Raw genomic sequence first — 27,691 nt, 5'->3', positions numbered from 1 at the left:
CAGGTGTGTGTGTATGTGTGTGTGTGTGTGTGTATGTGTATGTATATGTGTGTGTGTATGTATATATGTGTGTGTGTGTGTGTGTGTGTGTGTGTGTGTGTGTGTGTGTGTGTGTGTGTGTGTGTGTGTGTGTGTGTGTGTGTGTGTGTGTGTGTGTGTGTGTGTGTGTGTGTGTGTGTGTATAGGTGTGTATGTGTGTGCTCGTGCGCGTGCTACTCTTTTGAATACTATTATAAAAAAAATTTCACAATCAATTCCTTATGAATATACACTAATATATACTATATAATATTTACTGTGTACACTTGTGTTTGTGTGAGTGTGTATTTACTAGCTTGTACTTTGAAAAAGAGGGAAGGGGGGGGGGGTCACGTTAACACTATTGTTATTGTTGTTGGTTCACCGGTACTCTCCCGGCCCGGATCTTTGCACACTAGGCTACGTTACTTTTTGAAGATTATAGGATTATTTCTCACTCAATTCCTTATTAATATATACCAATATTTATTATAACAATAATTACTGGTGAACACGTGTGTTTGTATGTACGTACTTGTTTACTAGCTTGTCGCTGTCAGAAAGACGGGGGGGGGGGGGCACTAGGCTACACAACTATTCTGAAGGTATTTAGATAATTTACTAAACATTATCAGGGTTACCACTATCTATCTCCTGGTACTGAAATAGGGAGAGAGTGATGGTATAGCATACAACCAGCAGGGCGAGACACTGACACTTTAGACACTAACCAAAATTAACCACAAATAGGCAAGTGATGTCGTCTGCACAACAATGGAGGTTCCTGCTGGTTGGCTGCTATCAATTCCTTCACTTTTGTAACTCCTTCAGGAACTTTATCATGCATTCAAGTTTTTATTTTATTTTTATTTTAAGACTTGGTATTCATTCTTTTTTCTTTAGTACAGTATTATGGTCATACAAATCTGATGATATTAACTACATTCACAACAACAGCTGGGGATTGACTAATATTTTCTTACTTCCAGTACTTACTTAATCACTCGTTTATGACCTTATAACTACACTGCTGCTATAACAACCAATATCTGCATTTGTTAATATTTCAGATCACACTGTTAACCCAATTAATATGTTTGTATAGTTTGTGTCCACACTGGTGCCAGCAGCGTCATCAGCTGACTGCTACCCTCCCTCACTCAACATTCATTCAAATTTAAATTGTAAAATTCTTGATCTTATCACATTATTCGCACTCTTGAAAGCTGTTACACTCTTTGTAGGTATGTTCACTGATTCACTCACGTACGATGACCGCTAATAATATCTTAGAACAGCCACTAGAACGCTAAATCCTGGGAGCACTATTTAGCGATACTGCTTCACGTGTACTCACCTATTTGTGGTTGCAGGGGTCGAGTCCTAGCTCCTGGCCCCGCCTCTTCAACGGTTGCTACTGGGTCCTCTCTCTCCCCGCTCCATGAGCTTTATCATACCTCGTCTTAAAACTATGTATGGTTCCTGCCTCCACTACATCACTTTCTAGGCTATTCCACTGCCTTACAACTCTATGACTGAAGAAATACTTCCTAATATCTCTCTGACTCATCTGTGTCTTCAACTTCCAATTCTGACCTTTTGTTTCTGTGTCCCCTCCCTGGAACATCCTGTCTTTGTCCACCTTGTCTATTCCGTGCAGTATTTTATATGTCGTTATCATGTCTCCCCTGACCCTCCTGTCCTCTAGTGTCGTCAGGCCGATTTCCCTTAACCTTTCTTCATAAGACATTCCCCTTAGCTGTGGAACTAACCTTGTCGCAAACCTTTGCACTTTCTCTAGTTTCTTGACGTGCTTTATCAAGTGCGGGTTCCAAACAGGTGCTGCATACTCCAGTATGGGCCTGACATACACGGTGTACAGTGTCTTGAACGATTCCTTATTAAGGTATCGGAACGCTGTTCTCAGGTTTGCCAGAAGCCCATATGCTGCAGCAGTTACCTGGTTGATGTGTGCTTCCGGAAACATGCTCGGTGTTATACTCACTCCAAGATCTTTCTCCTTGAGCGGGTTTGCAGTCTTTGGCCACCTAGCCTATACTCTGTCTGCGGTCTTCTTTGCCCTTCCCCTATCTTCATGGCTTTGCATTTTGCGGGATTAAATTCCCGTGTGTGTGTGTGTGTGTGTGTGTGTGTGTGTGTGTGTGTGTGTGTGTGTGTGTGTGTGTGTGTGTACTCACCTAGTTGTACTTACCTAGTTGAGGTTGCGGGGGTCGAGTCCGAGCTCCTGGCCCCGCCTCTTCACTGATCGCTACTAGGTCACTCTCCCTGAGCCGTGAGCTTTATCATACCTCTGCTTAAAGCTATGTATGGATCCTGCCTCCACTACATCGCTTCCCAAACTATTCCACTTACTGACTACTCTGTGGCTGAAGAAATACTTCCTAACATCCCTGTGATTCATCTGTGTCTTCAGCTTCCAACTGTGTCCCCTTGTTACTGTGTCCAATCTCTGGAACTTCCTGTCTTTGTCCACCTTGTCAATTCCTCTCAGTATTTTGTATGTCGTTATCATGTCCCCCCTATCTCTCCTGTCCTCCAGTGTCGTCAGGTTGATTTCCCTTAACCTCTCCTCGTAGGACATGTGTGTGTGTGTGTGTGTGTGTGTGTGTGTGTGTGTGTGTGTGTGTGTGTGTGTGTGTGTGTGTGTGTGTGTGTGTGTGTGTGTGTATGTGTGTGTGTGTGTGTGTACTCACCTAGTTGAGGTTGCAGGGGTCGAGTCCAAGCTCCTGGCTCCGCCTCTTCACTGGTCGCTACTAGGTCACTCTCCCTGAACCGTGAGCTTTATCATATCTCTGCTTAAAGCTATGTATGGATCCTGCCTCCACTACATCACTTGCCAAACTATTCCACTTCCTGACTACTCTGTGGCTGAAGAAATACTTCCTAACATCCCTGTGATTCATCTGTGTCTTCAACTTCCAACTGTGTCTCCTTGTTGCTGTGTCCCATCTCTGGAACATCCTGTCTTTGTCCACCTTGTCAATTCCTCTCAGTATTTTGTATGTCGTTATCATGTCCCCCCTGTCTCTCCTGTCCTCCAGTGTCGTCAGGTTTATTTCCTCGTAGGACATACCTCTTAGCTCTGGGACTAATCTTGTTGGAAACCTTTGGACTTTCTCTAGTTTCTTTACGTGCTTGGCTAGGTGTGGGTTCCAAACTGGTGCCGTATACTCCAATATGGGCCTAACGTACACGGTGTACAGGGTCCTGAACGATTCCTTTTTAAGATGTCGGAATGCTGTTCTGAGGTTTGCTAGGCGCCCACATGCTGCAGCAGTTATTTGGTTGATGTGCGCTTCAGGAGATGTGCCTGGTGTTATACTCACCCCAAGATCTTTCTCCTTGAGTGAGGTTTGTAGTCTCTGGCCCCCTAGACTGTACTCTGTCTGCGGTCTTCTTTGTCCTTCCCCAATCTTCATGACTTTGCACTTGGTGGGGTTGAACTCCAGGAGCCAATTGCTGGACCAGATCTGCAGCCTGTCCAGATCCCTTTGTAGTTCTGCCTGGTCTTCGATCGAATGAATTCTTCTCATCAACTTCACGTCATCTGCAAACAGGGACACTTCGGAATCTATTCCTTCCGTCATGTCGTTCACAAATACCAGAAACAGCACTGGTCCTAGGACTGACCCCTGTGGGACCCCGCTTGTGTGTGTGTGTGTACTCACCTATTTGTGGTTGCAGGGGTCGATTCTTAGCTCCTGGCCCCGCCTCTTCACCGGTTGCTACTGGGCCCTCTCTCTCCCCGCTCCATGAGCTTTATCAAACCTCGTCTTAAAACTGTGTATGGTTCCTGCCTCCACTGCATCATTTTCCAGGCTGTTCCACTGCCTGACAACTCTGTGACTGAAGAAATACTTCCTAATATCTCTCTGACTCATTTGTGTCTTCAACTTCCAATTGTGGCCTCTTGTTTCTGTGTCCCCTCCCTGGAACATCCTGTCTTTGTCCACCTTGTCTTTTCCACGCAGAATTTTATATGTCGTTATCATGTCTCCCCTGACCCTCCTGTCCTCCAGTGTCGTCAGACCGATTTCCCTTAATCTTTCTTCATAGGACATTCCCCTTAGTTCTGGAACTAACCTTGTCGCAAACCTTTGTACTTTCTCTAGTTTCTTGACGTGTTTTATCAAGTGCGGGTTCCAAACAGGTGCTGCATACTCCAGTATGGGCCTGACATACACGGTGTAGTGTCTTGAACGATTCCTTACTATGGTATCGGAATGCTGTTCTCAGGTTTGCCAGGCGCCCATATGCTGCAACAGTTATCTGATTGATGTGTGCTTCCGGAGACATGCTCGGTGTTATACTCACCCCAAGATCTTTCTCCTTGAGTGAGGTTTGCAGTCTTTGGCCACCTAGCCTATACTCTGTCTGTGGTCTTCTGTGCCCTTCCCCTATCTTCATGACTTTGCATTTGGCTGGATTAAATTCGAGAAGCCATTTGCTGGACCAGGTGTCCAGTCTGTCCAGGTCTCTTTGGAGTTCTGCCTGGTCTTCATCTGATTTAATTCTCCTCATTAACTTCACATCATCTGCAAACAGGGACACTTCTGAGTCTAACCCTTCCATCATGTCGTTCACATATACCAAAAATAGCACTGGTCCTAGGACCGACCCCTGTGGGACCCTGCTCGTCACAGGTGCCCACTGTGATACATCATTACGTACCATGACTCGTTGTTGCCTCCCTGTCAGGTATTCTCTGATCCATTGCAGTGCCCTTCCTGTTATATGCGCCTGATGCTCTAGCTTCTTCACTAATCTCTTGTGAGGAACTGTGTCAAAGGCTTTCTTGCAGTCCAAGAAGATACAATCAACCCACCCCTCTCTCTCGTGTCTTACTTCTGTTATTTTATCATAAAACTCCAGAAGGTTTGTGACACAGGATTTGCCTTCCATGAATCCGTGCTGGTTGGCATTTATACTCTTGTTCCATTCCAGGTGCTCCACCACTCTCCTCCTGATAATCTTCTCCATAACTTTGCATACTATACACGTCAATGACACAGGTCTATAGTTTAGTGCCTCTTTTCTGTCTCCTTTTTTAAAAATGGGAACTACATTTGCCGTCTTCCATACCTCAGGTAGTTGCCCAGTTTCCAGGGACGTGTTGAAGATTGTAGTAAGTGGCACACACAACATATCTGCTCCTTCTCTAAGGACCCACGGGGAGATGTTGTCTGGTCCCATTGCCTTTGAGGTATCGATGTCCCTTAGCAGTTTCTTCACCTCCTCCTCATCTGTATGTGTGTCGTCCAACACTTGTTGGTGTATTCCTTGCTGGTGTCCCCATCTGGTCTGTCCCCCCAGAGTCCTTCCTGTCTCTACTGTAAATACTTCCTTAAATCTCGTGTTGAGCTCCTCACATACCTCTTGATCGTTTCTTGTGAGTTCTCCACCTTCTTTCCTCAGCCTTATCACCTGGTCCTTGACTGTTGTCTTCCTCCTAATGTGGCTATACAGCAGTTTCGGGTCAAATTTGATTTTCGATGCTATGTCGTTTTCATACTGTCGCTGGGCCTCCCTCCTTATCTGTGCATACTCGTTTCTGGCTCTTCTACTAATCTCCTTGTTTTCCTGGGTCCTATGCCTCCTGTACCTTTTCCATTCTCTGTTGCAGTTAGGTTTTGCCTCCCTACACCTTCGGGTAAACCAAGGACTCGTTTTGGTCTTCCTATTATTTCTGTTTCCCTTGGGAACAAACCTTTCCTCTGCCTTCTTGCACTTTGTTGCCACATATTCCATCATCTCGTTTACTGATTTTCCTACCATTTCTCTGTCCCACTGAACCTCCTGCAGGAAATTTCTTATACCTGTGTAGTCCCCCCTTTTATAGTTTGGCCTGTCCCCTTCAGTTCCTGTTACCTTCTCCACTTGTAACTCTACTATATAATCAAAACTCAGAACCACGTGATCGCTAGCTCCAAGGGGCCTCTCGTAAGTGATGTCCTCAATGTCTGAAGTGCTCAGGGTGAACACAAGATCCAGTCTTGCTGGCTCATCCTCCCCTCTCTCTCTGGTTGTGTCCCTGACATGTTGATGCATGAGGTTTTCAAGTACCACATCCATCATCTTGGCTCTCCATGTTTCGGGACCCCAATGTGGCTCCAGGTTTTCCCAGTCGATCTCCCTGTGGTTGAAATCGCCCATTACCAGTAACTTTGCTCTGCTCGAGTGAGCTCTTCTTGCCACCTCAGCCAGTGTGTCCACCATCACCCTGTTGTTTTCTTCGTACTCCTCTCTTGGCCTCCTGCAGTTCTGTGGTGGGTTATACATCACTCCAATGACTACTTTATGTTCTCCGGACTGAATTGTACCTACAATGTAGTCTCTTTCTCCAGTCATGTCCATGCCTTCCATTTCCTCAAATCCGCATCGGTGTTTTATGAGCAGTGCAACCCCTCCTCCCCCTCTACTCCTTCTATCTTTCCTCAGGATCTGATATCCCATTGGGAAGATTGTGTCTGTTATTGTCTCAGCAAGTTTTGTTTCTGTGACTGCTATGATGTCTGGGGATTTTTCAATGATTCACTGATTGTGCGTGTGTGTGTGTGTGAGACCCAACAATTAATATTTGCACCAATAACCAATTACAGTTGTGACCGGGTGTGGACATGTGAATTGCTCATTACTCTATAATTTGTTCATGATTGTAGCCATGTATAAACGTAAGTAAGTAAATTTACTTACATGATTCATTACTTTTGTACCTTGTTCAGCTATCAAAAATTTGAGGCCCAGTCCCTGGACCCATTATGTACCTCTGTAATCTTTTGAATACCGCTCACACAATGGGTATGGGGTGCATAATAAACATTAAATTAACTAAACCCTAAATTTTACCTCTCAAGACTTACACATTCATTACAATTTTGTACCATTATAGACAGGATATATACCCTGAGGGGTGTATTTCTCTCAGAATATATATAGCTGGCGCTGTATGACCCCCTACGAGATTAGCGCTTCTACGTAATTGTAATAATATATACGGTAGTTTTAGATGTGTTTACTCTTGATTATCTTATAACCCAATTTATAATTTACTTATTTCTTCGATTAACTGAATTCCTCCAGTTAATGCACAATTAACTGTATGATTCTATTTCCAGGAGACGCATCCCATCCCACCTCTCAACCCAAATGGTAAGTGCTAGTCTACCACTCTATTAATAATAGGGCTTGTGATAATAAATACATTCTTTTTCTTTTTCTTCTTCTTTCCATATTCATTAAACCAAGGAGCTGTATTTTGGTGGTAGTGCAGGTGAGGGAGTAGAGGTGGTAGAGCAGGTGGTGGTACAGGTGAGGGAGTAGAGGTGGTAGAGCAGGTGGTGGTACAGGTGAGGGAGTACAGGTGGTAGAGCAGGTGGTGGTGCAGGTGAGGGAGTACAGGTGGTAGAGCAGGTGGTGGTACAGGTGAGGGAGTACAGGTGGTAGAGCAGGTGGTGGTGCAGGTGAGGGAGTACAGGTGGTAGAGCAGGTGGTGGTACAGGTGAGGGAGTACAGGTGGTAGAGCAGGTGGTGGTGCAGGTGAGGGAGTACAGGTGGTAGAGCAGGTGGTGGTACAGGTGAGGGAGTACAGGTGGTAGAGCAGGTGGTGGTACAGGTGAGGGATTACAGGTGGTAGAGGAGGTGGTGGTACAGGTGAGGGAGCACAGGTGGTAGAGCAGGTGGTGGTACAGGTGAGGGAGTACAGGTGGTAGAGCAGGTGGTGGTACAGGTGAGGGAGCACAGGTGGTAGAGCAAGTGGTGGTACAGGTGAGGGAGTACAGGTGGTAGAGCAGGTGGTGGTACAGGTGAGGGAGCACAGGTGGTAGAGCAAGTGGTGGTACAGGTGAGGGAGTACAGGTGAGGGAGTACAGGTGGTAGAGCAGGTGGTGGTACAGGTGAGGGAGTACAGATGGTAGAGCAGGTGGTGGTACAGGTGAGGGAGTACAGGTGGTAGAGCAGGTGGTGGTACAGGTGAGGGAGTACAGGTGGTAGAGCAGGTGGTGGTACAGGTGAGGGAGTACAGGTGAGGGAGTACAGGTGAGGGAGTACAGGTGGTAGAGCAGGTGGTGGTACAGGTGAGGGAGTACAGGTGGTAGAGCAGGTGGTGGTACAGGTGAGGGAGTACAGGTGGTAGAGGAGGTGGTGGTACAGGTGAGGGAGTACAGGTGGTAGAGCAGGTGGTGGTACAGGTGAGGGAGTACAGGTGGTAGAGCAGGTGGTGGTACAGGTGAGGGAGTACAGGTGGTAGAGCAGGTGGTGGTACAGGTGAGGGAGTACAGGTGGTAGAGGAGGTGGTGGTACAGGTGAGGGAGTACAGGTGGTAGAGCAGGTGGTGGTACAGGTGAGGGAGTACAGGTGGTAGAGGAGGTGGTGGTACAGGTGAGGGAGTACAGGTGGTAGAGCAGGTGGTGGTACAGGTGAGGGAGTACAGGTGGTAGAGCAGGTGGTGGTACAGGTGAGGGAGTACAGGTGGTAGAGCAGGTGGTGGTACTGGTGAGGGAGTACAGGGGGTCGAGCAGGTACAGGTGAGGGAGTACAGGTGAGGGAGTACAGGTGGTAGAGCAGGTGGTGGTACAGGTGAGGGAGTACAGGTGGTAGAGCAGGTGGTGGTACAGGTGAGGGAGTACAGGTGGTAGAGCAGGTGGTGGTACAGGTGAGGGAGTACAGGTGGTAGAGCAGGTGGTGGTACAGGTGAGGGAGTACAGGTGAGGGAGTACAGGTGGTAGAGCAGGTGGTGGTACAGGTGAGGGAGTACAGGTGGTAGAGCAGGTGGTGGTACAGGTGAGGGAGTACAGGTGGTAGAGCAGGTGGTGGTACAGGTGAGGGAGTACATGTGGTAGAGCAGGTGGTGGTACAGGTGAGGGAGTACAGGTGGTAGAGCAGGTGGTGGTACAGGTGAGGGAGTACAGGTGGTAGAGCAGGTGGTGGTACAGGTGAGGGAGTACAGATGGTAGAGCAGGTGGTGGTACAGGTGAGGGAGTACAGATGGTAGAGCAGGTGGTGGTACAGGTGAGGGAGTACAGATGGTAGAGCAGGTGGTGGTACAGGTGAGGGAGTACAGGTGAGGGAGTACAGGTGGTAGAGCAGGTGGTGGTACAGGTGAGGGAGTACAGGTGGTAGAGCAGGTGGTGGTACAGGTGAGGGAGCACAGGTGGTAGAGGAGGTGGTGGTACAGGTGAGGGAGTACAGGTGGTAGAGCAGGTGGTGGTACAGGTGAGGGAGTACAGGTGAGGGAGTACAGGTGGTAGAGCAGGTGGTGGTACAGGTGAGGGAGCACAGGTGGTAGAGCAGGTGGTGGTACAGGTGAGGGAGTACAGGTGAGGGAGTACAGGTGGTAGAGCAGGTGGTGGTACAGGTGAGGGAGCACAGGTGGTAGAGGAGGTGGTGGTACAGGTGAGGGAGTACAGGTGGTAGAGCAGGTGGTGGTACAGGTGAGGGAGTACAGGTGAGGGAGTACAGGTGGTAGAGGAGGTGGTGGTACAGGTGAGGGAGTACAGGTGGTAGAGCAGGTGGTGGTACAGGTGAGGGAGTACAGGTGAGGGAGTACAGGTGGTAGAGCAGGTGGTGGTACAGGTGAGGGAGCACAGGTGGTAGAGCAGGTGGTGGTGGTACAGGTGAGGGAGCACAGGTGGTAGAGCAGGTGGTGGTACAGGTGAGGGAGCACAGGTGGTAGAGCAGGTGGTGGTACAGGTGAGGGAGTACAGGTGGTAGAGCAGGTGGTGGTACAGGTGAGGGAGTACAGGTGGTAGAGCAGGTGGTGGTACAGGTGAGGGAGCACAGGTGGTAGAGCAGATGGTGGTACAGGTGAGGGAGTACAGGTGGTAGAGCAGGTGGTGGTACAGGTGAGGGAGTACAGGTGGTAGAGCAGGTGGTGGTACAGGTGAGGGAGTACAGGTGGTAGAGCAGGTGGTGGTACAGGTGAGGGAGTACAGGTGGTAGAGCAGGTGGTGGTACAGGTGAGGGAGTACAGGTGGTAGAGCAGGTGGTGGTACAGGTGAGGGAGTACAGGTGGTAGAGCAGGTGGTGGTACAGGTGAGGGAGTACAGGTGGTAGAGCAGGTGGCGGTACAGGTGAGGGAGTACAGGTGGTAGAGGAGGTGGTGGTACAGGTGAGGGAGTGCAGGTGGTAGAGCAGGTGGTGGTACAGGTGAGGGAGTGCAGGTGGTAGAGCAGGTGGCGGTACAGGTGAGGGAGTACAGGTGGTACAGAGAGCAGGTGGTGGTACAGGTGAGGGAGTAGCAGGTGGAGAGGAGGCAGGTGGTAGAGCAGGTGGTGGTACAGGTGAGGGAGTACAGGTGAGGGAGTACAGGTGGTAGAGCAGGTGGTGGTACAGGTGAGGGAGTACAGGTGAGGGAGTACAGGTGGTAGAGCAGGTGGTGGTACAGGTGAGGGAGTACAGGTGGTAGAGCAGGTGGTGGTACAGGTGAGGGAGTACAGGTGGTAGAGCAGGTGGTGGTACAGGTGAGGGAGTACAGGTGGTAGAGCAGGTGGTGGTACAGGTGAGGGAGTACAGGTGGTAGAGCAGGTGGTGGTACAGGTGAGGGAGTACAGGTGGTAGAGCAGGTGGTGGTACAGGTGAGGGAGTACAGGTGGTAGAGCAGGTGGTGGTACAGGTGAGGGAGTGCAGGTGGTAGAGCAGGTGGTGGTACAGGTGAGGGAGTACAGGTGGTAGAGCAGGTGGTGGTACAGGTGAGGGAGTGCAGGTGGTAGAGCAGGTGGTGGTACAGGTGAGGGAGTACAGGTGGTAGAGCAGGAGGTGGTACAGGTGTAGGGACAGGTGTACAGGGAGTACAGGTGAGGGAGTACAGGTGGTAGAGCAGGTGGTGGTACAGGTGAGGGAGTACAGGTGAGGGAGTACAGGTGGTAGAGCAGGTGGTGGTACAGGTGAGGGAGTACAGGTGGTAGAGCAGGTGGTGGTACAGGTGAGGGAGTGCAGGTGGTAGAGCAGGTGGTGGTACAGGTGAGGGAGTACAGGTGAGGGAGTACAGGTGGTAGAGCAGGTGGTGGTACAGGTGAGGGAGTACAGGTGAGGGAGTACAGGTGGTAGAGCAGGTGGTGGTACAGGTGAGGGAGTACAGGTGGTAGAGCAGGTGGTGGTACAGGTGAGGGAGTGCAGGTGGTAGAGCAGGTGGTGGTACAGGTGAGGGAGTACAGGTGGTAGAGCAGGTGGTTGTACAGGTGAGGGAGTACAGGTGGTAAAGCAGGTGGTGGTACAGGTGAGGGAGTACAGGTGGTAGAGCAGGTGGCGGTACAGGTGAGGGAGTACAGGTGGTAGAGCAGGTGGTTGTACAGGTGAGGGAGTACAGGTGGTAGAGCAGGTGGCGGTACAGGTGAGGGAGTACAGGTGAGGGAGTACAGGTGGTAGAGCAGGTGGTTGTACAGGTGAGGGAGTACAGGTGGTAGAGCAGGTGGTGGTACAGGTGAGGGAGTACAGGTGGTAGAGCAGGTGGTTGTACAGGTGAGGGAGTACAGGTGGTAGAGCAGGTGGTGGTACAGGTGAGGGAGTACAGGTGGTAGAGCAGGTGGTGGTACAGGTGAGGGAGTACAGGTGGTAGAGCAGGTGGTGGTACAGGTGAGGGAGTACAGGTGGTAGAGCAGGTGGTGGTACAGGTGAGGGAGTACAGGTGGTAGAGCAGGTGGTGGTACAGGTGAGGGAGTACAGGTGGTAGAGCAGGTGGTGGTACAGGTGAGGGAGTACAGGTGGTAGAGCAGGTAGAGCAGGTGGTGGTACAGGTGAAGGAGTACAGGTGGTAGAGCAGGTGGTGGTACAGGTGAGGGAGTACAGGTGGTAGAGCAGGTGGTGGTACAGGTGAGGGAGTACAGGTGGTAGAGCAGGTGGTGGTACAGGTGAGGGAGTACAGGTGGTAGAGCAGGTGGTGGTACAGGTGAGGGAGTACAGGTGGTAGAGCAGGTGGCAGTACAGGTGAGGGAGTACAGGTGGTAGAGCAGGTGGTTGTACAGGTGAGGGAGTACAGGTGGTAGAGCAGGTGGTTGTACAGGTGAGGGAGTACAGGTGGTAGAGCAGGTGGTTGTACAGGTGAGGGAGTACAGGTGGTAGAGCAGGTGGTGGTACAGGTGAGGGAGTACAGGTGGTAGAGCAGGTGGTGGTACAGGTGAGGGAGTACAGGTGGTAGAGCAGGTGGTGGTACAGGTGAGGGAGTACAGGTGGTAGAGCAGGTGGTGGTACAGGTGAGGGAGTACAGGTGGTAGAGCAGGTGGTGGTACAGGTGAGGGAGTACAGGTGGTAGAGCAGGTGGTGGTACAGGTGAGGGAGTACAGGTGGTAGAGCAGGTGGCGGTACAGGTGAGGGAGTACAGGTGGTAGAGCAGGTGGTTGTACAGGTGAGGGAGTACAGGTGGTAGAGCAGGTGGTGGTACAGGTGAGGGAGTACAGGTGGTAGAGCAGGTGGTTGTACAGGTGAGGGAGTACAGGTGGTAAAGCAGGTGGTGGTACAGGTGAGGGAGTACAGGTGGTAGAGCAGGTGGCGGTACAGGTGAGGGAGTACAGGTGGTAGAGCAGGTGGTTGTACAGGTGAGGGAGTACAGGTGGTAGAGCAGGTGGTGGTACAGGTGAGGGAGTGCAGGTGGTAGAGCAGGTGGCGGTACAGGTGAGGGAGTACAGGTGGTAGAGCAGGTGGTTGTACAGGTGAGGGAGTACAGGTGGTAGAGCAGGTGGTGGTACAGGTGAGGGAGTACAGGTGAGGGAGTACAGGTGAGGGAGTACAGGTGAGGGAGTACAGGTGAGGGAGTACAGGTGAGGGAGTACAGGTGGTAGAGCAGGTGGTGGTACAGGTGAGGGAGTACAGGTGGTAGAGCAGGTGGTGGTACAGGTGAGGGAGTACAGGTGGTAGAGCAGGTGGTGGTACAGGTGAGGGAGTACAGGTGGTAGAGCAGGTGGTGGTACAGGTGAGGGAGTACAGGTGGTAGAGCAGGTGGTGGTACAGGTGAGGGAGTACAGGTGGTAGAGCAGGTGGTGAGTACAGGTGAGGGTACAGTACAGGTGGTAGAGCAGGTGGTGGTACAGGTGAGGGAGTACAGGTGGTAGAGCAGGTGGTGGTACAGGTGAGGGAGTACAGGTGGTAGAGCAGGTGGTGGTACAGGTGAGGGAGTACAGGTGGTAGAGCAGGTGGTGGTACAGGTGAGGGAGTACAGGTGGTAGAGCAGGTGGTGGTACAGGTGAGGGAGTACAGGTGGTAGAGCAGGTGGTGGTACAGGTGAGGGAGTACAGGTGGTAGAGCAGGTGGTGGTACAGGTGGTAGAGCAGGTGGTGGTACAGGTGAGGGAGTACAGGTGGTAGAGCAGGTGGTGGTACAGGTGAGGGAGTACAGGTGGTAGAGCAGGTGGTGGTACAGGTGAGGGAGTACAGGTGAGGGAGTACAGGTGGTAGAGCAGGTGGTGGTACAGGTGAGGGAGTACAGGTGAGGGAGTACAGGTGGTAGAGCAGGTGGTGGTACAGGTGAGGGAGTACAGGTGGTAGAGCAGGTGGTGGTACAGGTGAGGGAGTGCAGGTGGTAGAGCAGGTGGTGGTACAGGTGAGGGAGTACAGGTGGTAGAGCAGGTGGTTGTACAGGTGAGGGAGTACAGGTGGTAAAGCAGGTGGTGGTACAGGTGAGGGAGTACAGGTGGTAGAGCAGGTGGCGGTACAGGTGAGGGAGTGCAGGTGGTAGAGCAGGTGGTGGTACAGGTGAGGGAGTACAGGTGGTAGAGCAGGTGGCGGTACAGGTGAGGGAGTACAGGTGAGGGAGTACAGGTGGTAGAGCAGGTGGTTGTACAGGTGAGGGAGTACAGGTGGTAGAGCAGGTGGTGGTACAGGTGAGGGAGTACAGGTGGTAGAGCAGGTGGTTGTACAGGTGAGGGAGTACAGGTGGTAGAGCAGGTGGTGGTACAGGTGAGGGAGTACAGGTGGTAGAGCAGGTGGTGGTACAGGTGAGGGAGTACAGGTGGTAGAGCAGGTGGTGGTACAGGTGAGGGAGTACAGGTGGTAGAGCAGGTGGTGGTACAGGTGAGGGAGTACAGGTGGTAGAGCAGGTGGTGGTACAGGTGAGGGAGTACAGGTGGTAGAGCAGGTGGTGGTACAGGTGAGGGAGTACAGGTGGTAGAGCAGGTGGTTGTACAGGTGAGGGAGTACAGGTGGTAGAGCAGGTGGTGGTACAGGTGAGGGAGTACAGGTGGTAGAGCAGGTGGTGGTACAGGTGAGGGAGTACAGGTGGTAGAGCAGGTGGTGGTACAGGTGAGGGAGTACAGGTGGTAGAGCAGGTGGTGGTACAGGTGAGGGAGTACAGGTGGTAGAGCAGGTGGCAGTACAGGTGAGGGAGTACAGGTGGTAGAGCAGGTGGTTGGTACAGGTGAGGGAGTACAGGTGGTAGAGCAGGTGGTTGTACAGGTGAGGGAGTACAGGTGGTAGAGCAGGTGGTGGTACAGGTGAGGGAGTACAGGTGGTAGAGCAGGTGGTGGTACAGGTGAGGGAGTACAGGTGGTAGAGCAGGTGGTGGTACAGGTGAGGGAGTACAGGTGGTAGAGCAGGTGGTGGTACAGGTGAGGGAGTACAGGTGGTAGAGCAGGTGGTGGTACAGGTGAGGGAGTACAGGTGGTAGAGCAGGTGGTGGTACAGGTGAGGGAGTACAGGTGGTAGAGCAGGTGGTGGTACAGGTGAGGGAGTACAGGTGGTAGAGCAGGTGGTGGTACAGGTGAGGGAGTACAGGTGGTAGAGCAGGTGGTGGTACAGGTGAGGGAGTACAGGTGGTAGAGCAGGTGGTGGTACAGGTGAGGGAGTACAGGTGGTAGAGCAGGTGGTGGTACAGGTGAGGGAGTACAGGTGGTAGAGCAGGTGGAGGTACAGGTGAGGGAGTACAGGTGGTAGAGCAGGTGGCGGTACAGGTGAGGGAGTACAGGTGGTAGAGCAGGTGGTGGTACAGGTGAGGGAGTACAGGTGGTAGAGCAGGTGGTGGTACAGGTGAGGGAGTACAGGTGGTAGAGCAGGTGGCGGTACAGGTGAGGGAGTACAGGTGGTAGAGCAGGTGGTGGTACAGGTGAGGGAGTACAGGTGGTAGAGCAGGTGGTGGTACAGGTGAGGGAGTACAGGTGAGGGAGTACAGGTGGTAGAGCAGGTGGTGGTACAGGTGAGGGAGTACAGGTGGTAGAGCAGGTGGTGGTACAGGTGAGGGAGTACAGGTGGTAGAGCAGGTGGTGGTACAGGTGAGGGAGTACAGGTGGTAGAGCAGGTGGTGGTACAGGTGAGGGAGTGCAGGTGGTAGAGCAGGTGGTGGTACAGGTGAGGGAGTGCAGGTGGTAGAGCAGGTGGTGGTACAGGTGAGGGAGTACAGGTGGTAGAGCAGGTGGTGGTACAGGTGAGGGAGTACAGGTGGTAGAGCAGGTGGTGGTACAGGTGAGGGAGTACAGGTGGTAGAGCAGGTGGTGGTACAGGTGAGGGAGTACAGGTGGTAGAGCAGGTGGTGGTACAGGTGAGGGAGTACAGGTGGTAGAGCAGGTGGTGGTACAGGTGAGGGAGTACAGGTGGTAGAGCAGGTGGTGGTACAGGTGAGGGAGTGAGGGAGTACAGGTGGTAGAGCAGGTGGTGGTACAGGTGAGGGAGTGCAGGTGGTAGAGCAGGTGGTGGTACAGGTGAGGGAGTGTGAGGGAGTACAGGTGGTAGAGCAGGTGGTGGTACAGGTGAGGGAGTACAGGTGGTAGAGCAGGTGGTGGTACAGGTGAGGGAGTACAGGTGGTAGAGCAGGTGGTGGTACAGGTGAGGGAGTACAGGTGGTAGAGCAGGTGGTGGTACAGGTGAGGGAGTGCAGGTGGTAGAGCAGGTGATGGTACAGGTGAGGGAGTACAGGTGATGAAGTTGGAGCCATCTGTGGGCCAGAATTTTCATTTGATCAACTGACTTTATCTCGTTGACATCATAATGTTGTACGAATGTTCCAGACTCGAGTCATCCTGGGGATAAATGATTTCAGATGAAGTGATGTTCTGGAGAAGGGTACAGCCAGAGTGAAGTTGCTGCTTTCTGCCCGTCTTGTGGTATAGAAGCTTGCTTCTCGCTGCCCTCGAAGTGGATCCAAGTGTGGTACTTTGACAATGTTGGCCTTGTACATAACAGTAAGGCCACCCACATCCCTCCTGTGTTGAAGGCTCTGCTGAAATGACAGATATATCCAGGATGGGTCCAGGCGAAAGATGAGACGTCTTGCTCTGTTCTTTATTCTGCCAAGCAACCGCAGATGAGAGGTGGGGGCAGGCATACCATGAAAGTGGAGTATACTCAAGGTGTAAGCGTACTTGTGCCTCATACAGAATCTTGCAACCCCTACTGTCAAGCAGATGCGAGATACGTTGAAATGGTGTTTGCAAGATTTACAACGTGGTTCTTCATGGTCAGTTTGGAGTCAAATTTCACCCCAAGGATATCAACTTCTTCCACAGGTACCAAGACTCTCCCATTCATACTCTCTCTCTCTCTCTCTCTCACTCTCTCTCTCTCTCTCTCTCTCTCTCTCTCTCTCTCTCTCTCTCTCTCTCTCTCTCTCTCTCTCTCTCTCTCTCTCTCTCTCTCTCACACACACACACACACAGCGAGTAACATGGCTATTGCCCAGAGGAGATATAGCATCTGATGCTGGTACACCCCTACTTAGCAATTAGCTCAACAGAAAGGAAGGAGACATAACTTACGCTAAGGCCCTATCAGCCCACCAAGCAGGGCCGAGGAATGAAGGGGGAGAGTAGTTGGGAGCAGGGATAGTAGTAAGGGAAGGGGGAAATGGAGAGGGGGGATAGGTCACATGCACAGGCACGACCATGCCACCAAGAGCTACAGGAAAAAAATAAGGGAGACAATGGCCATGTACAAACATGAACCAGAAACACAGAGGGAAAGGCAATGGGAGGAGAGGGAGAAGTCAGTGTTTACTCATGGTCTTCAGGAGAGCAAAGGGAGGACACACAATGAAAGACGGCAGGAAGAAAAATAGGAGACTGAAAACATCATCAAAGAAACAGGCGAGGAGGACATGACTGAGTTAGTAAATTTTCAGAGAATAGGGAAGTACTTGAAGGGGAGAAATCGGCCGGTTAAGCTGATTTTCATAACAGAAGCAGTGCAGAACAGGATCCCGGAAGAGAAACCACAGCTGAAGGAATTATCAACATACAAGAGGGTGTTCCTAGACCGAGACAGAACAAAAACAGAATGACAGCAGCTGAGGGAGAGAACACAGAAGTGAAAGGGGCTAGGAAGAGAGACAAGGACAGAATCAGCAGAGGACAACCAGAGCAGGGCAGAGTAACAAGAGCAAGCACATACAGAACCACCCTCAGAACCCCACAACCAAACATCCTATCCCAACACAAACTACAATCCACACAGCCCCCACCCTACACTATGCTGTAGAATCCCACAGCAAACTGCCAGGTCCCCCACCACACAGTGTTGGAGAGGAAACTGAAGGTATGGTGCACCAACACTGATGGAATACGAATAAGTTGGAGAAGTGGCACAAAAGAGTCAAAGAGGCATCACTGGACATCATAGCTCTCACAGAAACCAAGCTCACAGGAATGATAGCAGATGCCATCTTTCCAATGGGATATCAGATTCTGAGGAAAGACAGACGGAACAGACGGGGTGGAGGAGTGGCACTGCTCTTCAAAACCCAATGAGATTTTGATGAGCTGGAGAGAGGAGACAGAGGAGAAGCAAGAGATTACATATAAAAACACTTTAGTCTGGAGGTCCCAAGGATGTATAACCCACCGCAGAACATTAGGAGGCCAAGGCAAGAGTATGATGAGAGTAATAGAGCGATGGTTGACACTGCCTGAAGTGGCCAGAAGGGCTCATGCGAGCAGGGCAAAGCTGCTGATAATGGTTGATTTCAACCACAAGGAAATCGACTGGGAGAACCTGGAGGCCACATGGGGGCCCAGAAACTTGGAGGGCTAAAATGATGGAAGTGGTACTGGAAAACCTCATGTACCAACACGTAAGGGACACTACCAGAGACAGAGGAGAGGATGAATCAGCTAAACTGGACCTAGCATTAACCTTCGGTAGTGCAGATATTGAGGACAACACATATGAAAGACCCCTCGGGACCAGTGTTCGCGTGGTTCTTAGCTCTGAATACATAATAGAGTTACAAGTGGAGAGGGAACCAGGAAAGGCAGGACGAATGAAGCCAAACTACAAGAAAGGGGACTACGAAGGTATCAAGAATTTCCTGCACGGAGTTCAGTGGGACTGAGCACTGGTGGGGAAGTCAGTAAATGAGATGATGGAATATGTGACAACAATATATAAGGAAGCTGAGGAGAGATTTGTAATAACGAGAAGGCCAGGATAAGCCCTTGGTTTACCCAAGGGTGTAGAGAGGCGAAAACCAAGTGTGCTAGAAAATGGAAGAAGTATAGAAAGCGAAGGACCCAGGAGAATAAAGAGAGCAGTAAAGACGAAGGTAAAGACGTTTCGCTCTTGTGGAGCTCAGAAAGAACGAAACGTTGTTCCAGTAAAAGTTTCTACGAGGCCTGGAAGCAATAAGAACAACCTCATGAGAACGAGAAAAGTTTGTTCTGCGTCTTACTTTTTTTTTAGCAGTACATTATTTTATCCATGTATTACAGTATTATAATTTTAATTAATCGATAATGACGATCATTATTTTTATATATTATTCCATTTGCTTTGCTTTTCGCACAGATGTGTTGATCCGCATGTCCCAGGTGGGGCTGTGTGGGTCAGACCTCTCCTTTGTATACAAGGGATATCTGGGGGACTGTGTGATGGAGCCACCCGTAGGTGTTGGTCATGAGTGTTCTGGAGTAGTCACCAAATGTGGCCCCGCCGTCAAGAACTTCAAACCAGGTGAGGACAAGAATAAGATTACAGTGTACCATGCATGGTACACTGTACCATGTATGATGCACTGTGCCATAAACATTATCTCGGTCCAGAAGTCAGTACCTGACCAGCCGGGCTGTGGTTCATACGTCGGGTTGCGTGAGGCCAACAGTAACAGCCTGGTTGATCAGGCTTTGATCCACCATGAGACCTGGTCACAGACCGGGCCGCGGGAGCGTTTACCCCCGAAACCCTCTCCAGGTATACTCCAGGTATAAGAGCATTCGAACCTATGAACTCTGCGTGCACGGTACATACGCCACACAGCCAGACCTCAAGGTAAGTATGGGTGTCAAGTGTGGTTCCATACCCTGGAACACCAGGCTTGTGATAATTTTTTTCATCTGATCCTGTCACATACACGAACTTCGAAATGCAAAGTGCACAGGTTCGGCTCCCGTTCTGTACTGAAAGATAATGTCTGCATATAATTCCGTTCGTTTGCTTGTTGTTTTGTTAAGCCGAATCGCTGAGTTTAATTAACCTATTCAGCAAAAGTTTTCTTTGCCGATTTAGCAGAATAAAAATTGGTTTTTGGCATAAATCAGCAGCAATCAATCTGAGCATAAAGAAAAAATATATAACATTGATTTGAAGCAATATTAAATAAGCTTAAACTGACCAGTGCTATACACAGAATTTAGCTAAAAAAAAAAATTCGCTTGTTTAAGTTAGGTTATGTGAGGCTTCTTAGTTATGTTTGGTCCAAAAATAAAACATTATATATCATTGTCAGTGAAAAAAAATATATCTGTCCACCTGTATACATATATATATATATATATATATATATATATATATATATATATATATATATATATATATATATATATATATATATATATATATATATATATTGAACTCTGATCGCGGGTTCTATCCCTGCCCGTGCTATGGTTTGTGTCATAGTATACTTTGTTCTCAGATAAAGCACTCCACTGTTAACACAAATAGCCAGGTCTTTCCTCCTCTCGTGTCTTGTGCAACGATGAGAAGAATGTGGCTGCTGTGGTTCCAGTAATGTTTTATTAATCACTAAGATAAGATAAGATAAGATTTGTTCTGATTTTTAACCCGGATGGTTAGTTACCAAGGATAAACCAAGAAAGTCAGTGCCTTATTTCCATTGGGGACCTTTAATCTTGTCCCCCAGGATGCCACCCACGCTAGTCGACTAACACCCAGGTACCTACTGAATGCTAGGTGAGCAGGGACATGTGTAAGGAAAAATGCCCAACGTTTCCACCCATGTCCGGGATTAATTAAACCACGGACACTCAGTTATTATTATTATTATTATTATTATTAAAGATTAGTCGGTATTCTCCCGGCCCGGGCCTTTTTCAAGTGGTGGCCCGGCCTTGGCTCCCTTTTTAGGGAGTGTCTGAGACCTAAATCTCCCATGGGAGGAGGCACAAGTACCTCCTCATCTTTGGGACCAACTGTCCCCAGGCCTAGCCTCAAGCTAGGCCTCTCTGGTCTGCCATCCCCGCCCCAAGGGGGCAAATGGGAATGACAGTCTTATGAGCTAAAGGCTCGGGCTCAGGCACCTACCCTACCCTGGAAGGGTTAGGCATGGTGTCGATCGGACACTCAGTGTGTGAGGAGAGTGTTGCCTACCCGTAACTACCTAATATTAATGTCATGAAATTATTATGAAAATTCTAATATTATATTACGATGATTCAAAACCTCCCTGAATTATTAATAAAGCTTAAATCCACTGAAATATTTAAGGGTTCGTTAAGGATGTTTGGTTTAATTGTTCGTTAAGAATGTTAGAATAACTACTCTGTTATAGACATGCAACTTAAGATACTAAATGTTTAATATTTATTAGCTAGTGGGGGATTTGGGTGTATGCACGCAAATTTTCACATAATTGTTGACATAAAATTAAACCCAATGACACTGCGCCATATCACAGAGCCTTTTTCGTTATAGATGATAATTTCTTAACTGCAGGTGACCGGGTTACCATAGAACCAGGTGGTCCGTGTCGCACCTGTGACTTGTGCATTCTTGGCAAGTACAACGTGTGTGACCAGGCCAGCTTCCACTCGTCCGTGGCGCTCTACCCGGGCTGCCTCGCTCGGTACTACGTTCAGGATGCTGACCTCTGCTTCAAGTAAAGTCTTATCAGAAGCATGTTTTTAATACTGATGACAATGACTTAGTTCCCTAAGTCATTGTCATCATATATGTTTGTGTAGATTTCGCCTGCTCTTGCGAATTCCTTGCATTGTTAAAATCTCTAGTAAGGCTGATGCATGCAGGGAATGAGATGAAAAGCTGTAAGCCTTCTCCCTGAAAGCTGGCTGCCTTGGATCAAACGTGTAGCGCAAGACGCCAAGGTATTGTCCAGTGTGGGTAGATTGATAAAGCACTGCGTATCTTGTTCTAAGGTTCGTAGGCTCGAGTCTCCTTCAGCCAGAGATCAGTGTTTGTGTATATTTCGCCTGCTCTTGCGAATTCCTTGCGTTTATATATATATATATATATATATATATATATATATATATATATATATATATATATATATACATATATATATATATGTCGTGCCGAATAGGCAGAACTTGCGATCTTGGCTTAAATAGCAACGCTCATCTTGCCATATAGGACAAGTGAAAATTTGTGTATGCAATAATTTCGCCAAAATCATTCTGAACCTAACGAAAAAAATATATTTCACTGTGTTTGTTTAGTATTAAATTATTATAAACAAATCTAAAATATATTTAGTTGGGTTAGGCTAAAATAAATTGTTCTTGTTATAATAAGGTTAGGTAAGTTTTCTAAGATTCTTTTGGAGCAAAATTAAAATTTTTTTTATTAACATTAATGAAAAAAATATATCTTTAAACGTATAAGAGAAATTTTTAGAAAGGACTTAATTTTAAATGAGTTCTTGCTAATTGACCAGTTTTACATATTCGGCACGACATATATATATATATATATATATATATATATATATATATATATATATATATATATATATATATATATATATATATATATATATATATATATATATATATATATATGTAGGTAGGTAGTAGGTTGGTAGACAGCAACCGTCCAGGGAGGTACTACTGTCCTGCCAAGTGCGTGTAAAACGAAAGCCTGTAATTGTTTTGCATGATGATAGGATTGCTGGTGTCCATTTTTCTGTCTCATAAACATGCAAGGTTTTGGTACGTCTTGCTACTTCTACTTACACTTAGGTCACACTACACATACATGTACAAGCATATATATATACACACTAACCCCTCTGGGTTTTCTTCTATTTTCTTACTAGTTTTTGTTCTTGGAACAGAAGTGGAACAGAATTCTTCTTCCGTAAGCCATGCCGGGAGCAAGGGGCTAGTAACCCCTTCTCCTGTATATATTACTAAATTTAAAAGGAGAAACTTTCGTTTGTCCTTTTGGGCCACCCCACGTCAGTGGGATACGGCTGGTGTGTTGAAAGAAAGATATATATATATATATATATATATATATATATATATATATATATATATATATATATATATATTCTTCTTTCTTTCAACAAACCGGCCATATCCCACTGAGGCAGGGTGGCCCTAAAGGAAAAACGAAAGTTACTAGCCCCTTGCTCCCGGCATTTTAGTCACCTCTTACAACACGCATGGCTTACGGAGGAAGAATTCTGTTCCACTTCCCCATGGAGATAAGAGGAAATAAACAAGAATAAGAACTAGAAAGAAAATAGAAGAAAACCCAGAGGGATGTGTATATATGTGCTTGTACATGTATGTGTAGTGTGACCTAAGTGTAAGTAGAAGTAGCAAGACGTACCTGAATTGCATGTTTATGAGACAGAAAAAGGACACCAGCAATCCTCCATCACGTAAAACAATTACAGGCTTTCGTTTCACACTCATTTGGCAGGATGGTAGTACCCCCCAGGGTGGTTGCTGTCTACCAACCTTCTACCTACCTACATATATATATATATATATATATATATATATATATATATATATATATATATATATATATATATATATATATATATATATGTCGTGCCGAATAGGCAGAACTTGCGATCTTGGCTTAAATAGCAACGCTCATCTTGCCATATAGGACAAGTGAAAATTTGAGTATGTAATAATTTCGCCAAAATCATTCTGAACCTAACGAAAAAAATATGTTTCACTGTGTTTGTTTAGTATTAAATTATTGTAAACAAATCTAAAATATATTTAGTTGGGTTAGGCTAAAATAAATTGTTCTTGTTATAATAAGGTTAGGTAAGTTTTCTAAGTTCCTTTTGGTGCAAAATTATAAATTTTTACATCAACATTAATGAAAAAAATATATCTTTAAAAGTATAAGAGAAAATTTTAGAAAGGACTTAATTTTAAATGAGTTCTTGCTAAATGACCAGTTTTACATATTCGGCACGACACACACACACACACACACACACACACACACACACACACATATATATGTATATATATATATATATATATATATATATATATATATATATATATATATATATATATATATATATATATATATATATGAGTACGCAGATCCTCCCAGATTGCTCTACCAGCTTTCCTATCCTCTTCCATAGCATCAAACGAGCTGATAAGACAAATTCTTCCTGATAACCTCAGTGACTCAGCAGGAATACAGAACCCTAGCTATGCCAGTGCCATCACTGAATGGGAGACTCTTGCTGCTCCAACACCAAACCCTCAGTGCAGCACTGGCTCACAAACAGTCAAGCTGGGATGGCCCGATTGCTGAAAAGGTGCTTGCCAACATGCTCAGGGCTGCAACAACAGATAGGGAGACTGCCCGTCTCCAGGCTGTGAGCGCACATCACTCCGGGGACTTCCTCCAAACAGTTCCCATATCGGCAATGGGAACGCGACTCGACCCTAAGACCCTTCGTATTGCAGTGGCTTTGTGCCTTGATACTCCAATTCACACAGAATATACGTGTATTTGCGGCGAAGCACAAGCACACCAATACAGTCTACATGGTCTTAACTGTTCCAAAACCAAGGGCTGGTATGCAAGACACAATGAGCCTTACTACAGCTGGATGCCCAGCCGAGAGGGAGCCCCGATCACTAGCAACCAACAATACCCACAACCCAGCAAACTGCCCCGATGGGATCACCATCTATCCTTGGAAGAATGGCAAGCTCTAAGCATGGGACTATACCTGTGTGTCCACACTGGCTGACACCTATATCCATCACAGTGTTGGGCGACAGGGAGGAGCTGCTGACCACAGGGAGGAGTACAAGATCAACAAGTACAGGGACATAAGCCAACAGTATCAATTTGTTCCAGTGGGATCAGCGACCTTGGGATCGTGGGGAAAAAATGCCACACGTTTCCTTAAAGAATTGGGTTCTAGACTCATCGACGTCACCAGGGACCCAAGGGCACCCACTTTCATGTCTTAGCGCCTCAGCATGGCCATCCAGAGGGGAAATGCTTGCTGCATACTTGGCTCGCGTCCGGCTTCGGAGGAGCTGGAGGAAATTCATGATCCCTAATACATTGTACCACTGTATTCGTGTTTGTGTTTTTCTGTAAATGTATTTTGTTTATTAATAAATGTTTACATAGAATATAAAATATAGGGGGTGGTAGAAGAAAATATTCAAACAGCTCCGGGGAGAACCTTGAGTTTTCCCTGAGGTACGTTTATTGTCTTCTCTGAGGATGAGGGTCCCCATTCCAGATATATATATATATATATATATATATATATATATATATATATATATATATATATATATATATATATATATATATATATATATAACAACCACGGGAGAAGTAGAATGTATCGCTTGGTTTGCGATATTTGCATTATATATATATATATATATATATATATATATATATATATATATATATATATATATATATATATATATTATATTATATTATTGTACCCACGAAACGAGTGGTATTGATCACTGACAACACTGCACTAGCCAAGGAGTCGAACCCATGCTGCTTTGGCCGTCTCAGGGTGAGCGAAAACGCATGGCGCTTTAGACCACACACACCTTAGCAATGGCGCATCCAGCCAAGCTAGATGTTGTACCTGCCATCGAAGGACATACGGTGGTGTGGACGCCTCTTGGCTAATTTCATTCTACTCCCTGTTTGTGTACTAGCCCTACAAGCAGTATATTATATTATTTTACACACGAGACGAGTGCTTATTGATCAATAACAACACTGCACTAGCCAAGGAGTAGAACCCATGCTGTTTTGGCCTGCCTCATGGTGAGCGAAAACGCATGACTCTTTAGACCACTAGACCACACAGTCCTTAACAACGGCGCATCCAGCCAAGCTAGATGTTGTACCCGTTTGGCTGGATGCGCCATTGTTAAGGATTATATGGGAATGCTCAAGAATGCATCTTACTATGAGTGTTGCTCCTGCTAGTTCACTTGTCCGTTTCACTCTCTGTCCCAGTTTAAGCAGTAGTATGGAGACATTTACTGTCGGAAGGTGAGATGCAGTTCACTAGTAGAAGAAAGAAGGTAATCATTGAGAGGGCACGTGCCTCTCAAATCCATCCCTTCTCACATGAAAAAGTTGTCAAAGGCGTTTTCTGTACCAAGATACCGTTCTGTTGCAGTGTCTGACAGTGAATATGAATTTAAATGGCATAAAATACCGACAAGTTGATAAGACACATGCATCAGTTAGGTAACTTTATTCCGAAACGTTTCGCCTACACAGTAGGCTTCTTCAATCGAATACAGAAGAGTTTAGCAGAAGCAATAGAGATGTGAAGACGAAGCAATCAGTCCATCACCCTTGAAGACGTAGTTTTGAGGTGGTCAGTCCCTCAGCCTGGAGAAGGACTGACCACCATAGTCTGGAACAGTGTGAAGTTTAAGCAGCAGTATGGAGTTTACTTGTAGTCGCTTCCAGAGGTCACCGCCCCTGCAGCCCGGTCCCAGACCAGGCCGTCTCGTTGTGTCAGAAATTTGAAAAAAAAAACAAATCCTTTGGTACTTTTGTAAGTTTTGTTTACATACAAATCTTAAGAGCAGTGTGACATCAAATGAAAGAAATACAAAACATTATTGTATATACAAAGATTAGGTGAGATAATTACATTATGTCGGGTCACATTTTATTAATTTGTCACAAATCTTAAAAACAAAGCAAAATTACAAATGACAATTCCTTGTATAAAGATTGCCTTAAGTCTGTGACTCTTAGGATGCTAGGTCACCGTTTTTTAATTTATAAACTTAATTTATAAACGGGTACTTAATAATTTCAGTAATATATCATCTGTTTTGAAATTTCCTTATATTCATATTAATGTACTTTACGTTTTATGTGTAAAATTGTTATTGCTTCTTTAATAATCAATAATTTGAGGTTAAAGAAGATGTAAATAATAAAAATAGTATAATATAATTTGTGAAAAAACAGTCAAAAATCGTGACAGACTTCCTGACAACGTGAGTGACGAGGTGGGCGCCATCATTGAACCTCTGGCTGTTGCTGTCCATGCATGTCGCAGGGCTAGTGTTGAGCTGGGTTCATCTGTACTCATATGTGGTGCTGGTCCCATTGGTCTCCTCTGCCTCTTGACTGCTAAGGCTATGGGCGCCACCAACATCCTAGTTACTGGTAATGTTATCGAGGACTGTTGTGACTCATGATTAATAATATCTTTATTTCTACAAGTACATGTACAAGGTATACAGTCCTAGCTGACATCAATGACATACTACTATATAGAAAGCCCCTTGTTATGCAGAGCATTTCGGGCAAATTAGGTCAGTTTTGTTCCAGGATGCGATCAACACCAGTCCACTAACATCCAGGTACCCATTTTACTGATGGGTGAACATGGACAACAGGTGTAAGGAAACACGCCCAATGTTTTCACCCTTGCCGGGAATCGAACCCGGACACTCAGCATGTGAAGCGAAAGCTTTGCCTACCAGGCCACGAGCCATGGATGGTGTTACAGATATTGTAATAAATATATAGATGGGGTTCCAGAAGTTGTGAACATCTTCAGTTATAGCCTATCAAGTTAGCATAACTATGCCTTGAAGACCAAATTCATATATGTTTCCAAGCAAGGTGTCATTGCAGTATTTCAGCCCATTTCATATTTTGTATTCGGTGCAAAATTATTTACATGAATTGTTGAATAACAGAAATGTCTGCCTGACCTTTTTCTTTTGTCTTCATGCAATTTTTACTTCGCTCACAAGTCGAGAATGCCTCATCCAGTCGGCTTCAAATTTTCAATGCTTGTATACTGCAACAAAGACCAGATTCTTGGAGCACTTGGCATATTCATGTGCTCTATGACCAAAGTTCTTGAGCCCATTCCTGGCATCCTGGAATGGCTTAGATAACTTCCAGTGGTTTAGCTTTAAACCTTCAAAAACGGTGCCTCATAATTTGAAGATAACAGAGAGTGAAATTAAAGTGTGTAGCTGCACACTTTTGTGTGTAAATTTGTGTGAAATTTCTATTCCCGTTAAATCACTTGAATTAAATTCAAGTTTACCTCTTCTTACTGGCTTCAGTATTTAATAAATAACGCATCAACTAGCCACTTCGGTGGCAAAATCTAATCTTAGGGACAGGATAGCAGTCATTAAGTTTGGTTTGCTTGCAAGCAAATATATTGATGTAGTAAAATAAAAAAAAATATAGAACTGTTGGAGTCCATCCCTTAACTGGAGAATGAT

At 47.0% G+C, this 27,691-nt stretch overlaps 1 protein-coding gene across 1 annotated transcript in view; it reads left to right on the top strand.

The window, feature by feature from the left end:
* LOC128690536 (sorbitol dehydrogenase) overlaps positions 1–27,691 on the top strand; it is a 44,567-nt gene that overhangs the window by 9,052 nt on the left and 7,824 nt on the right. The window contains exons 2-5 of the mRNA XM_053779221.2: positions 7,155–7,188; positions 18,732–18,896; positions 20,898–21,060; positions 26,425–26,609. Of these exons, the coding sequence (XP_053635196.2) occupies positions 7,155–7,188; positions 18,732–18,896; positions 20,898–21,060; positions 26,425–26,609 (547 nt within the window). The remainder of the gene's footprint in view (positions 1–7,154; positions 7,189–18,731; positions 18,897–20,897; positions 21,061–26,424; positions 26,610–27,691) is intronic.

Source organism: Cherax quadricarinatus, chromosome 29 (assembly GCF_038502225.1).
Source record: "Cherax quadricarinatus isolate ZL_2023a chromosome 29, ASM3850222v1, whole genome shotgun sequence".
Classification (NCBI taxonomy): domain Eukaryota; kingdom Metazoa; phylum Arthropoda; class Malacostraca; order Decapoda; family Parastacidae; genus Cherax; species Cherax quadricarinatus.
The sequence above is the reverse complement of the archived record's forward strand: the minus strand, read 5'-3'. Positions and strand labels throughout refer to the sequence as shown.